Here is a 12,767-nt window from a genome sequence, read left to right on the forward strand (position 1 = left end):
TTCCACCTACTGAGTCAGTTAAGTACTGATGAAATTGACTTTCTCAAGGCAATCAAAAACAAGAAGCCCTGGGATCCAACTTCTTGAAATTTTAAAATTAACTGCTCTATTATTTATGCTGTGCAGGACCTGATGTGAAATTGCATATCACTCACAATTTAATTTAATATGAAGGGTTAAATGAAACAGTGTTTTGAATTCCATTTTCATAAAATACAGATCAATAAGCTTAAATCACTTTCTCCATCAGTTTTAATTTCAGAACATTTCGATGGCTACAAATGATGATCTTCACTATTGAAGAAATAAACAAAGATCAAACACTGCTTCCGAATATAAGATTGGGTTACAGCATTTACGACAACTGTCGTAAGGTACCACAGGCTGTCAGAGCAGCAGTCACTCTCCTCAGTGGAGCAGATAATATTTTTAAGAATTATAAATGCACAGGGTCACCTCTCATTCCTGCAATTGTTGGTGATGCTCGATCAACACAATCCATGATAACTGGAAGAATTGCCGGACGATTCAGAATTCCTATGGTAAGAAAAGTTGCAAGAAACATTCAAAATACTTCCAAATCATCAAAGATTGATAGAAAATATATTGTGGCCAAAAAAAAAATTTCTTTCAATATGGTGCTGATTAAAACTTTTCGTTTTCTACAAACAATGTTTATCTCTTTATTATTGAATGCAATATCAATTTACAAATATAGTCAGCTTCATTGATTGGTTAAATTCTATGCCAATAATTCAATCATGGGTAATAAACTTTTATTTTAATTTTAAATAGATAATAGTGACAAATTCATTCATTCATCACAAGTGCAAGTGAAGAAGCTGTAAATGTAGAAGTACTCTTCCATATGCAAAAATGTAGTGATATAAATAAATCTTAAAATCTCTTTATCAAATTGTAAGGCATCAAATAAAATATATAAAATGTGCTGTAATAATATTAAAGGCACATCATTTCTGAATATGTATTTTTAAAATTACACATAGACTTGTATCTTCTATTTGATTTAATGAGGATACTACTTAACACCAGATTTACAATGTTCATGACAGAACTGCCAATGTCATTCTGTCTTTTTTTTATTCAATATTCACATATCTCTTCTATTTTTCAGGTCAGTTACTCTTCTTCGTGTTCATGTCTTAGCAACAAAGTGGAGTTCCCCACCTTTTTCAGGACTATACCCAGTGATAGCTTTCAAGCCAAAGCTATGGCACAACTTGTGAAGCATTTTGGCTGGACATGGGTTGGGTCTATAGCAACTCAAGATGATTATGGCCAATATCTAGTTCAGTTATTTAATGAACAGGTTCAGAATTATGGTGTATGCCTTGCCTTTACCGAAGCAATCCCAAAACTTCCTTCCAGACATAAGATACTTCAGATCGTAGATACCATCAAAAGATCCACAGCAAAGGTTATTGCATTGTTCGCTGGTGTAGGGGATATCATTTCTTTAGCCAATGAAGTGGTGCGTCAGAATATTACTAATAAACAGTGGATAGCAAGTGAAACTTGGAGTACTGCAGCACTGCTAGCAACAAAACAAAACTTTAGGTCATTTGGTGGAACAATAGGGTTTGCCTTTCGTAAAGGAGAAGTTCCACAGTTCAAAGAATTTCTTCTTAAGTTGCGCCCAACTTCAATCCCTGGTAATTCTTTGGTAAATAGATTCTGGGAAAAGCTGTTTGGATGTGCCCTCAATCCACTGGGTAACACCACTGGATACCCCACAGCCAGAATTTCAGATCCAATATGTACAGGACAAGAAAACATTGAGAAAACAGACAGTGTATATAGTGATGTGTCACAATTAAGAGTTTCCTATAATGTCTACAAAGCAGTGTATGCAATAGCTCATGCACTTCATAACTTGGCAACCTGTGACCCTAACAAAGGACCATTTCTGAACAAAACTTGTGCAAATATTTCACATTTTGCACCATGGCAAGTAAGGCATTTTTATGTATAATATGCATTTTCAGGCTGTACACTAGTAGTGTTTATGAATAGCGATATTTCTATTAATCTTTATGGGTTAAATTAATCGTATATTTTTTCAACCTCAACATACAGCTTCTCCATTACCTAAAAGAAGTTAACTTTACAAACAATTTTGGTGATAAAATATATTTTGATGAAAATGGTGATCCTATTGCATCATATGATATCATGAATTGGCAAATGGATGCAGATGGCTCTGTTAAAGTTGTTACTGTAGGCTTTTTCGATGCATCAGCAGCCCCTGGGCAAGAACTTTTCATCGATGAAGACACTGTTATTTGGAGTAATGGACAAAAAAAGGTAAATGTGTTAGCCAACTATTAAACAGTGTAACTAGAGAAATAACTTAGAACATCATTTGTACTCAGCAGTATGTTGACTTTGTTTTTCTTGCAAATGAAACTAAGTATGAATTTAAGGTTTCCTCTCATAATCATATGGCATTCAGTATTTCATAATCATGATGGAACAAGCTAGATTCTTAGATAATACCCAATTTTATTTTACTTAATATAAATGCTCACAACTTTCTGTGTAAATTGTTTACATTTTGTAAGTTAAAACCTTTTGTTGGCTTTTGAAAGCAGTGATGTAGAAAGACAGCAGAGTTTAGGAAAAAGCTTCTAAAATAATACAGAAGGGAACAGCTGCAGATTGGGTAGCCATGAAACACAGAGTATGTCTTTGAATATTAACATAACAAATTAGACAAGAATTTACCAGACCTGTTGTTGAATCCCAAAGGACCTGAAGTTCTCAGCTGAAAGACAACTTTCAGTTGAGAACTTTACAACAACACAATGGGCAATTTTCTCACATCGAGGATGGTGAGTGTCTGGACAAGCTGCCAGAGGTAATAGTAGAGGCGGGTACAATTTTGTCTTTTAAAAAGTATTTAGTCAGTCACATGGGTAAGATGGGTATAGAGGCATATGGGCCAAATGTGGGCAATTGGGACTAGCTTAGGGGCTTAAAAAAAGGTAGGCATGGACAAGTTGGGCCATGGGGCTTGTTTCCATGCTGTAAACCTTTATGACTCTATGACAACTTCCAAGTAAGGTGCGCTAATAATGACGCCAATAAATCCATTTCATCCAAAGGAGATTCACCAGACGAATTCCTGGGTGAGAGGGTTGTCCTATCAAAAGTGAATAAATAGTCTGGGTCTGTATTCCTTGGAGTGAGGGATGACTTTATTCAAACATATAAGACTCTGAAGAAATGATGAAATGTTTTCACTAGTGAGAGAGTATCAAATAAAGGGACATAGCACAAGATAAAGACCCTGTCATTTAAAACTGAGATGCGCAGAAATTTTTCTCTCAGAGGGTGGTAAGTCTCTGGAATTCTCAGCCCCAAAGGGTGGTGGAGGATGGATCATTAGAAATATTCAAAGTGCAGGTGGATAAATATTTGTTAGATCAAGGAATAGTGGGCCATGGGAAAATGGCACAGAAAAGAATTTGAGGCATAGATCGACCGTGATCTTATTGAATGGTGGGGCAGGCTTAAAGGGCCTGGTGGTCTATTCCTGCTTTTTTTTTGTGTTCTTGTGTATCTTTCCAATGATCTGTTGTAATGGTGACTTTAAAAGGCAGCATTCTAATAGTTTAGTTAACAAGATTACATTGAATTGAGAGCATTCTTGAAGAAATAAAGAAAACAAGATTGAAAACATTGATTAAATGATTAAACAGCATCTTTAAAATCTATGATCTATCAGATGAAAGACTTAGTCAGAAACAAATACATTGAGTACTTTACTCATTGTCAATTCAAATCAAACATCTGCTGCTTAATACTGATTTAATTCCAATAAATTGGATCATTTTTATTGCTCTTTACTCAACATCTACCAGAATAGAAGTGAAAAGCCAAGAGATAGAATAAAATTTAACTTATCATTTCAAACGTCAGATTGCAAAACCAAAACTCAACTTAACATTGCGTTGCATAGCAATTTCAAACTCATTTCTACATTTGAATCAGAAATGTTTCATAGAATCCCTACAGTCAGAAGTAAGCCATTCGTCCTTCAAGCCTGCACTGACAACAATCCCGCCCAGGCCCTATCCCCGTAACCCCACGCATTTACCCTGCTAGTGCCCTTGACACTAAGGAGCAATTTTATATCTAAATCAGAAATTAATATCCAACATAAATATATATGTTAAAAGCAAATTATGGCAGATGCTGGAAAATCTCAGCAGGTTTGACAGCATCTGTGGAGAGAAAACAGTGCTAACGTTTCGTGTCTGGATGACACTTTATCAAGGAAGACTTGAGCAAAGTTTTGAACCCATGTAGGCCTCCATTTCATGAACAGAGTTGCCACTGCAATCAAAAGTGGGAATCGATCCACTCCACCAGGCAGTATTTGTCCAATGGTAATCAAGTAATAGACCATGGCTGGGACCATCCAATTAGAAGGCCAGCAGTTCAGCAGCCTCAGCAGCACCACCATTACAGGCAAACTGGTGGCAGGGATGGCAGGTGTTAATTAATTGGGCACTTAAGTGACTCAATGTGGCTAAGCTTCCTGCCACTGATAATATGCCATGGTGGTGGAAGGCATGAGCTCTGCTCCAGCCATCTTCTCCTACCATATTACAAGCTCTGCCACTTGCCAGCCCATCACGTTAGGACTGGAAAAATTTAGCTGATTGTTGGGCAAGCATTTGAAAAACATCCAGCAGATGAAGGAAGAAACTTTGAACTCAGCTGGAACAGATATACTAGTTAGCAAAAGAACATTGGAACATAGGAATTAGGAGCAGAAGTAGGCAAATTCAGCATTTTGAGCCTGCTCCACCATTCAATTATCTCCCTGATCTCAAATCCAGCCACCTACCTATTCCCCATATCCCTTTAACCCATTTCCTTCAGAAATATATCTATTTCCTTCCTGAAACCATTTAATGATTCAGACTCCACAGCACTGTGGGGCACAAATTCATCACCTTCTGTGGGAAGTAGTTTTAAATCTACCACTTCTTAACCAATACCTGTGCCCCATAAGGGGAAACATTTGGTTTACATTTACTCTATCAAGCCTTTTTAGAATTATATATTCCCTCCAGCAAGTTTAAGCCCGAACTGTTTAATCTCTCAACATATGTTAATGCATTCATTCCCAGAAACAATCTGGTGAACCTCTTCTGAACTGCCTCCAATGCCACCATATTCTTCCTCAAATAAGGAGACCAAAATTGGACACAGTACTCCAGATATGGTCTCACCAACAATTGCAACAACGCTTCTCTACTTTTTTTACAATGAAGATAATTTGATAGAAAATCAACATTACAAAATGAAAAGAATATCCTTGCAAAATAATAGATGGTTTCATTTCTGCTACGCCTGGACTCACCAACAAATAAAGAAATTTGCTCTTTGAAGTTCCTCTGTATGCTATTTGTTACCAATTTAAATGTTAAAGCGGCATTCAAAAGATTTTAATAACACTGATGCATTGATTACCAATCTTTAATATTGCCCCATATTCTCATGGTAGTAGCCACTGTCACTGGTGTAAAATGTTATTATTATATAAAAATAAAAAATATGAAAGTTATTCAAACCTGAAAAATAATGTTGCTGACTTCTACAGGAATAAAACTTCCACAAATCAAATTCATGTCCTACATAGATTTCTGCAAGAGCCAAAAGGTTAATAATCTTTGCTTCAAGGAGGAAATGTAATGTTTTAGAACTACTGTTCCGTTATGTGCCTCAAATAAAATTTCTCCACAATGGCGTGTATAATTACAGAAACAAATTATTACTTGCAAAAATGTGGAGATTCTTTACTTGCACAATTGAATGACGAGAATTTGAGAAACCAACATCATGTCAGCAATCGATAAATCTTTGGATGCTAAGGATATGGGGATAGTGCGGGAAGATGGAGTTGAGGTTGAAGATCAGCCATGCACTTATTGACTGCAAAAGCAAGTTTGTAGGATCAAATGGCCAGTTCCTGTTCTCATTAGGTTCTTATGATTGATAATAGAGACTAATGACAAGAAAAGATAGCATTCAAGTGCTGTATTGAACTGCAAGAATTAAGTGTGAGGAATTTACAACAGTCTTCTGAACTCAGATATATCTCTGAAATAATTATAGGCGTTTATATCCTGTTTTGAGTTTGTTTCTAGACAATTGCAGCTGTTGACATGTGTTTGAATTGCATCAGATTGCATGTCTTCTATGTGTAGTGATGTTCACATGAGGACAGCAACACTTTATGATGTTGTTACAAAAGGTTTATCAAAAAATTCTCATTGCTTAGTTATTTACTTCTGCTGTATATCAAATGTAACTTTAATAATTAGGGTTGGATTAGTATTGAAACACTAAATTGCCTCTTGTCTTTATTCCTGTAGATCCCAAGCTCTATCTGCAGTGTAAGTTGTCCTCCTGGTACAAGAAAAGCAGCACGAAAAGGACAACCAGTGTGTTGTTTTGACTGTTTGCAATGCGCTGAAGGAGAAATGAGCAATCAAACGGGTGTGTAAAAAGTTATTATCTCGGAAGTTATTTCAGATATAAATCCACACTGAAAAAAGTGCCATGAATTTTCTTTCCATAAAAGATCACTAACCAGATCACCAACATTTAATTATCTGGATGCAATTTTTGCCATATAAAGAATCTTTCAATGCATAATCTATTTGGAGGCAAACTTTATGCAGACTTATTTGCAACAGTTTTATATTCACCAAGTCATACATTATGGTAAGTCCATTATAGATACCAATCTCTTTCTAGGAATTTAAAGAATACATTTTTAAAATTGGTGACTTAACAGAAGAAAAGCATATTAATAGTGTAGAGCTTAACAAATTGTATAGGCAACCCAAAGATCACAGGATTACAACAAGTTATGAGATTGCACTTCATAAGCATGACCATGTGTGTGCAAGCCCCATAAAGAAATGATCCTGAATGTTACAGAATTGCCACAAAAATCCAGCAGGTTCACTAATACCTTCATGTAAAGGAAAATGCCATGTCTACTCATTCTGGTCTACACGTGACTTACACCCACACGCCATGATTGATTCTAATATCCTAATATCCTCTTTACTCATATACAAGCACTTAGTTGTCAAGGCAACTAGTAATGAGCAACAAATCTGATCTTTCCAAAATTGTCCTCATTCTGTAAACAAATGAACATAAAACATTAACATTGTTCTGATATCATGTTTTGTGGAGTTATAAAGTCAGAGGTTTACTGCACAAAAGAAGGCCATTCAGCCCTTTGTGTGGTACTGACTCTGCTAGATCAATCCAGAACTATTTCCACCATCCTGGTCTCTCCCTATAGTTCTGGAAGGACATGTAAGTGATGGAAAAGATAATGATAGACATTTTTGTGAGCTATAAAAATTTTTGGATAGAGCACAACAAAAGTCATAGAAGTCATGGGGGCATCAAAAGACACAGAAGGAGGTGACAATATGAAACAGGAAAACAAGAGGCAGAATTGACCAATGAGATAAATGAGAGACAAGGCAAATAATTGATATCTATTCTTTCTTTTCTAAATGCCTGCAGCAACAGACTGCAGATAGGTGAGGAAGAAACAATCCTCTAAGATTTCTACATGCCGCCAAATCTGGTCTCTTGCACATCTCCTAATCTAATTGCTCCAGCATTGGCGGCCATGCCTTCAGCTAACTAAGTCGACTTATTCTAACAATTTTATATTCACCAAATCATAGGTTATGGTAAGGCTGAGGCTGAGTTAGATAGATCCTTGACTGACAAGTGAGTCAAAGGGAATAGGGAGTAGAGAGGAAAGTAAAGGCCACAATCAGATCGCCCATGATCTTATCAAGTGACTGAGCAGGTTTGGCCTACTCCTGCTGTTAATTCATCTGTTGGTATGCTCGCTTTGCACAGCACAACTTTTGGGGTAAAGCCACAGAAATCTTGAATAACTTATGTAAACATCTTTGCTGGTATTGCAGTATGTGCTGTAATACATTGATTGGAAATATTATTTCTGTTAACTTTTCTCTTCAGCACAATGCTGAAAAAGAATCAAATCTATTGCAATTGCAATCCACTTTTAATTGTGTGACTGACTTGGTTCTTAATTTCTAATATCAGCGATATTGAAATAATTGCTGCATGTTCACATTAAGCCAAATTTCCTTCTCAGTAGTGAAGGAATGGCTTTCAAAGTTCGCCACATGTACAGTTGCCCACAGGCATTTGACAGGCTTGTCAGCAGAAATTTCTACTAATCCAGCATTTGTTTCACAGCATGGCACACTCTACAAGGGAGCTGTAGTATCTGAAAAAGGGCAAGCAAAAGCCAGACTCTTCGCCTAGTCAGATTGAAGAATCCTCTCTGTGCTATGCAGTATAAACCAGAAAATAAAATACACCAAATATAAATTAGATTTAAATCAGGAAGCAAAATAAAGATTGGGAAACACAGATAAGATTAAGGGAAAGAGAGATAAAAGGAAAAAAAAAGAACAGTTTTTATTAAAAATGATTTTGATATTTTAAATTTCCAACATTAATTTTCTTTTGAGGGAACAAAACCCTACATATAAGAAATTATTTTCTTCAGGGCCAAAGAGATTGGCCAGGACGCTGGTAATTATCACTTATTACACTGATAAAAACTCACTTATTCCTGAATGTACGAGCCCTAACCTTTTTAGCTATTTTTTAGTGTAGAATTAACCCAGGTTGACACTATTACAGTGAGTTCAGTGCCATGTTCATGACGTGAACTCTGTAACATCACAACCTGTAGAGGAACAGGATATCCTCAACAGCAAATTCTAGATTTGTATGTTTAATTGTGCATATGCAAATGCCAAAAGTTGCAATCAGACTTATCCTGTAATTATGTTCAGCACTGTTGTTCTCAATTTTATTATTACAATAAAATCCAGGCCAATAAAATTTATCAGTTGTTGCTTAATACATTGGATAAATTGGATTAATTTTTAAAATAATATCTGGAATGATTTTTCTACATATCACTGCCTAATGCAAGCAACTTAAAACATAAAGTATTCAATTTGCAGTGCTGCACTTATGTTTTCTATCCAATGCAACTAAATTATTGTTATACACACAAACTGCTTTGTTTATTGCCCTATCATGGTACTCCAAATCTTACTCATGAAGCAGTAAAATATGCAATTTTCAATAGCAAAGATGTATAGTTATAAATATATTAATTGCAGCTGTTATGCATAGATAGATGTGTCCCCTCACTATGTCTGCAGAATAAAATGAACATGCATCAAAGGGCAATACAACAGTAGACATCATAGAGCCGCACACATCACTATTAGTTCTACTGTCTGTAAATCGCCAAAACTTGCAAAAGAGAGTAGGCATCTCGTTCAGTTTCAGAGAGATACTAGTGGTTAATGTTTGAGGCGAACCACTCAGCATCAAGCAAGTCTGTCCAGGGAGTCCCGCTTGCTTCAATCGCCTGCCATGGGTGCGTTGGAAGGAATAGTACGTTGATCATAAATCTGCCTGGCCACATCATGAACAATCCTACCATGGTCAGCAAGTCCACCTCCATTAGAGATGGGTTATAAAATTGTGGCATGAATATTCTATGATTTGCCAAACTCAGACACAATATTGTGTCAAGTGGCCAAGCAAAAATGTAAACACTTCTGCATAGGGAAAAAAAGAGAAAATTCAAAACACATTCATAGACTACATTCACAGAACTATATGAAGTATTACATCGAACAGTTGGAATAAAAACGGAAACATAGAGGGCAAAATTGTGGACTTTAATGGATGTATCATTTCTACAGTTGTCCATTTTTATTTTATAGATTCCATACACTGTTTGACATGTCCCATAGATTATTGGTCAAACCAGGAACGTGATCAATGCGTACTGAAGAAAATAGAGTTTCTCTCATTTGAAGACACACTGGGCATTATTTTAACAACCATTGCATTGTTTGGAACCAGCATAACCATCACAATTTTGGTCATTTTTATCCGTTACCGAAATACTCCTGTTGTAAGATCTAATAATATAGAGTTGAGTTTTCTTCTGTTAATTTCATTACTTCTGTGCTTTCTCTGCTCACTGACATTCATTGGCCAGCCAACCACCTGGTCCTGTATATTACGACACACAGTGTTTGGAATTAGCTTTGCTTTGTGTATTTCTTGCATTCTTGGAAAAACAATTGTTGTGATAATGATATTTAGTGCTACACTTCCCAACAACAACATGATGAAGTATTTTGGACCCTTACAGCAAAGAGCCAGTGTTTTTGCAGGTACTTTTCTTCAAGTTATTATATGCATTTTATGGCTGAGCACCTCACCTCCGTTTCCAGTAAAAAACACCAAATATCAAAGTGCAAAAATAATCCTTGAATGTGATGTTGGCTCTGTAACAGCATTCTGTTGCGTGTTGGGTTACATTGGCTTGCTGGCAGCAATTTCTGTTGTTTTAGCATTTCTGGCACGAAAACTGCTGGACAACTTCAATGAAGCCAAGTTTATCACATTTAGCATGTTAATTTTTTCTGCGGTTTGGATAACTTTCATACCAGCTTACATCAGCTCGCCTGGAAAATATACAGTGGCTGTTGAAGTATTTGCTATTTTGTGTTCCAGCTTTGGTGTGGCTACTTGCAATTTTGCTCCTAAATGCTACATTATTTTGTTGAAACCAGATCAGAACACAAAAAAGCATGTGATGGGTAGAGAAGCTGCAGCCAGCACATAAATTAGTGGAAACTGCTTTGTGATAGCTAATTCTCAAATTGTCAAATACTATGTTGACCCTTTCATTCTGTTAGGAAAAATGACTGGTTTATTAATAAATTTTCATCGGCTGTTATGTAGCTAGATTTAGCAATGTTGTGATTCCTTAAGTCAATAAAAGTATCATCATACCATTCTTCGTCTAAGCTGTTAAGAATGAAGGCGTCCTTGTCCCCCCGCCTCAGTGTCTTGGTCAATATTTACCCCACAACTAACATCAATAAAATTGATTATCCGCAAATTTACACATTCTTGTTTATTGAAGGTTATAGTGCTCAATTTGGTTGATACATTTCTTAGTTTGCAATAATGACTAAATTCAAAAGTTTTTAATTGGCTGTAAAGCACTTTAGGATGTCCTAAGGTTCATGAAATGTGTTTTATAAATGTGAATCATATTTCTTTACATGGTTTCAGTCTTTCAAGTCACAGACTCATAAAGAAGGCTAGTCAGTCCATCAAATCCACAAGGTTCTCTCTAGAGCAATCTAACCAGTCCCATTCCCCTGCCCTATCCCTGTAACTCTTAGTTTATTTCCCTCAAGTGTCCATTCAAATTCTTTTTGAAATCATTTATCATCTCCAGTTCCTCCAAGCCTGTAAGTTGTGAATTCTAGGTCATTACCACTCGCTATAACCTCTTCCTCACATCCCCTTGGCATTTCTTGTCTGAAAACATATCTCAGTCACCTAGCTCTTGCACCATCAATTAATGGAAACCACCATTTTTTGCTTATCTTTTCAAAACCTGCCATAAACGTGTGCATCTCTCTTAAAGTTCTTCTCAATCTCTTTTGCTGGAAGGACAACAGTCCAGATTCTTTAATCTAAACATGTAGCTAAAATCCTTCATCCGTAGAACTATTCAGGTAAATCTTCCGTACACTCTCTCAAGGACCTTTACATCCTTTCTAAAGTGGTGACCAGAACTGGACACAATATTCTAGTAATCTAACCAGAGCTTTATAAATGTTCAGCATATCTTCCTGTTTTTGTACTCATATCTCTATTCATGAAGCTCAAGATCCTATATAGACTTTGCTAATCTCTCAATATGTCGTGTCACCTTCAAAGGTCTATGTACAAGAATCTGCTGGATTTTCTGTCTCTCACACACTCTTTAGAACTATATTTAATCTATATTGCCTCTCACCATCACTTTTGCCAAAATGCATCAGCTCACACATCCTTGTAGTAAATTCAACCTGTCACTAAGCCCATTTTGCTACCCTATTTATGTCCTGTTGCAGTCGATTAGCATGATTCACACTGTCGGTTACACCTCCAAGTTTAGTGTCATTGACAAATTTTGAACTGTTGCTTTGTATTCCAATATTAAAGTCATTTACATATATTAAAAAGACAATGGTCCTAACACTTGGGGAAAATCACTGCTTACCATCCTCCTCTCTGAAAAACAACCATTTATCACAATTCATTGCTTTTTGTCCTAGCCAGGTTTTGAAAATCCAAGCTGAGACTGACCTTCCTATTTCAGGAGCGTCAATTTTGTATGTGGTGCAATGTCAAATGCTTTCATGAAATCCATAAAGACAACATCTGATGCATTTCCTTCATCAACCTTCTCCGTAATTTCATCAAAAAATTAAATTAGTTTAATCAAGCATGATCTGCCTTTCACAAATCTTTGTCGACTCTCTTCACACGTCTATTCATTGCCCCAGCAAATCTCACCAACATTCACAGATGCACCATAGATAGCATTCTTTCTGGTTGTATCACGGCTTGGTATGGCTCCTGCCTTATCCAAGACTGCAAAAAATAGCCCAGCCGTCATGCAAACAAGCCTCGCATCCATTGATTCTGTCTATACTTCCCACTGCCTTGGAAAAGCAGCCAGTATAATCAAGGACCCCATGCAGCCCAGACGTACTCTCTTCCACCTTCTTCCATCAGGAAAAAGATGCAAAAGTCTGCGGACAAGAACCGACCGA

At 36.5% G+C, this 12,767-nt stretch overlaps 1 protein-coding gene across 1 annotated transcript; it reads left to right on the forward strand.

The window, feature by feature from the left end:
- The first annotated feature begins 266 nt into the window (after positions 1–266).
- On the forward strand, positions 267–10,774 carry LOC145341235 (extracellular calcium-sensing receptor-like). Its single transcript, XM_080186161.1, has 5 exons — positions 267–542; positions 1,136–1,972; positions 2,098–2,325; positions 6,411–6,534; positions 9,861–10,774. The coding sequence occupies exons 1-5, from the start codon at positions 282–284 to the stop codon at positions 10,772–10,774; spliced, it is 2,364 nt and encodes a 787-aa protein (XP_080042287.1). The 5' UTR covers positions 267–281.
- The last annotated feature ends 1,993 nt before the right edge of the window (positions 10,775–12,767 follow it).

Source organism: Carcharhinus amblyrhynchos, chromosome 3 (assembly GCF_965287045.1).
Source record: "Carcharhinus amblyrhynchos chromosome 3, sCarAmb.v2.hapA, whole genome shotgun sequence".
Classification (NCBI taxonomy): domain Eukaryota; kingdom Metazoa; phylum Chordata; class Chondrichthyes; order Carcharhiniformes; family Carcharhinidae; genus Carcharhinus; species Carcharhinus amblyrhynchos.

Coding starts and splice junctions, on each gene's coding strand:
- LOC145341235 (XM_080186161.1), top strand. CDS start 282: ATGATGATCTTCACTATTGAAGAAATAAACAAAGATCAAACACTGCTT. Junction 543..1,135: donor GACGATTCAGAATTCCTATG/GTAAGAAAAGTT, acceptor TCTATTTTTCAG/GTCAGTTACTCTTCTTCGTG. Junction 2,326..6,410: donor GGAGTAATGGACAAAAAAAG/GTAAATGTGTTA, acceptor TTATTCCTGTAG/ATCCCAAGCTCTATCTGCAG.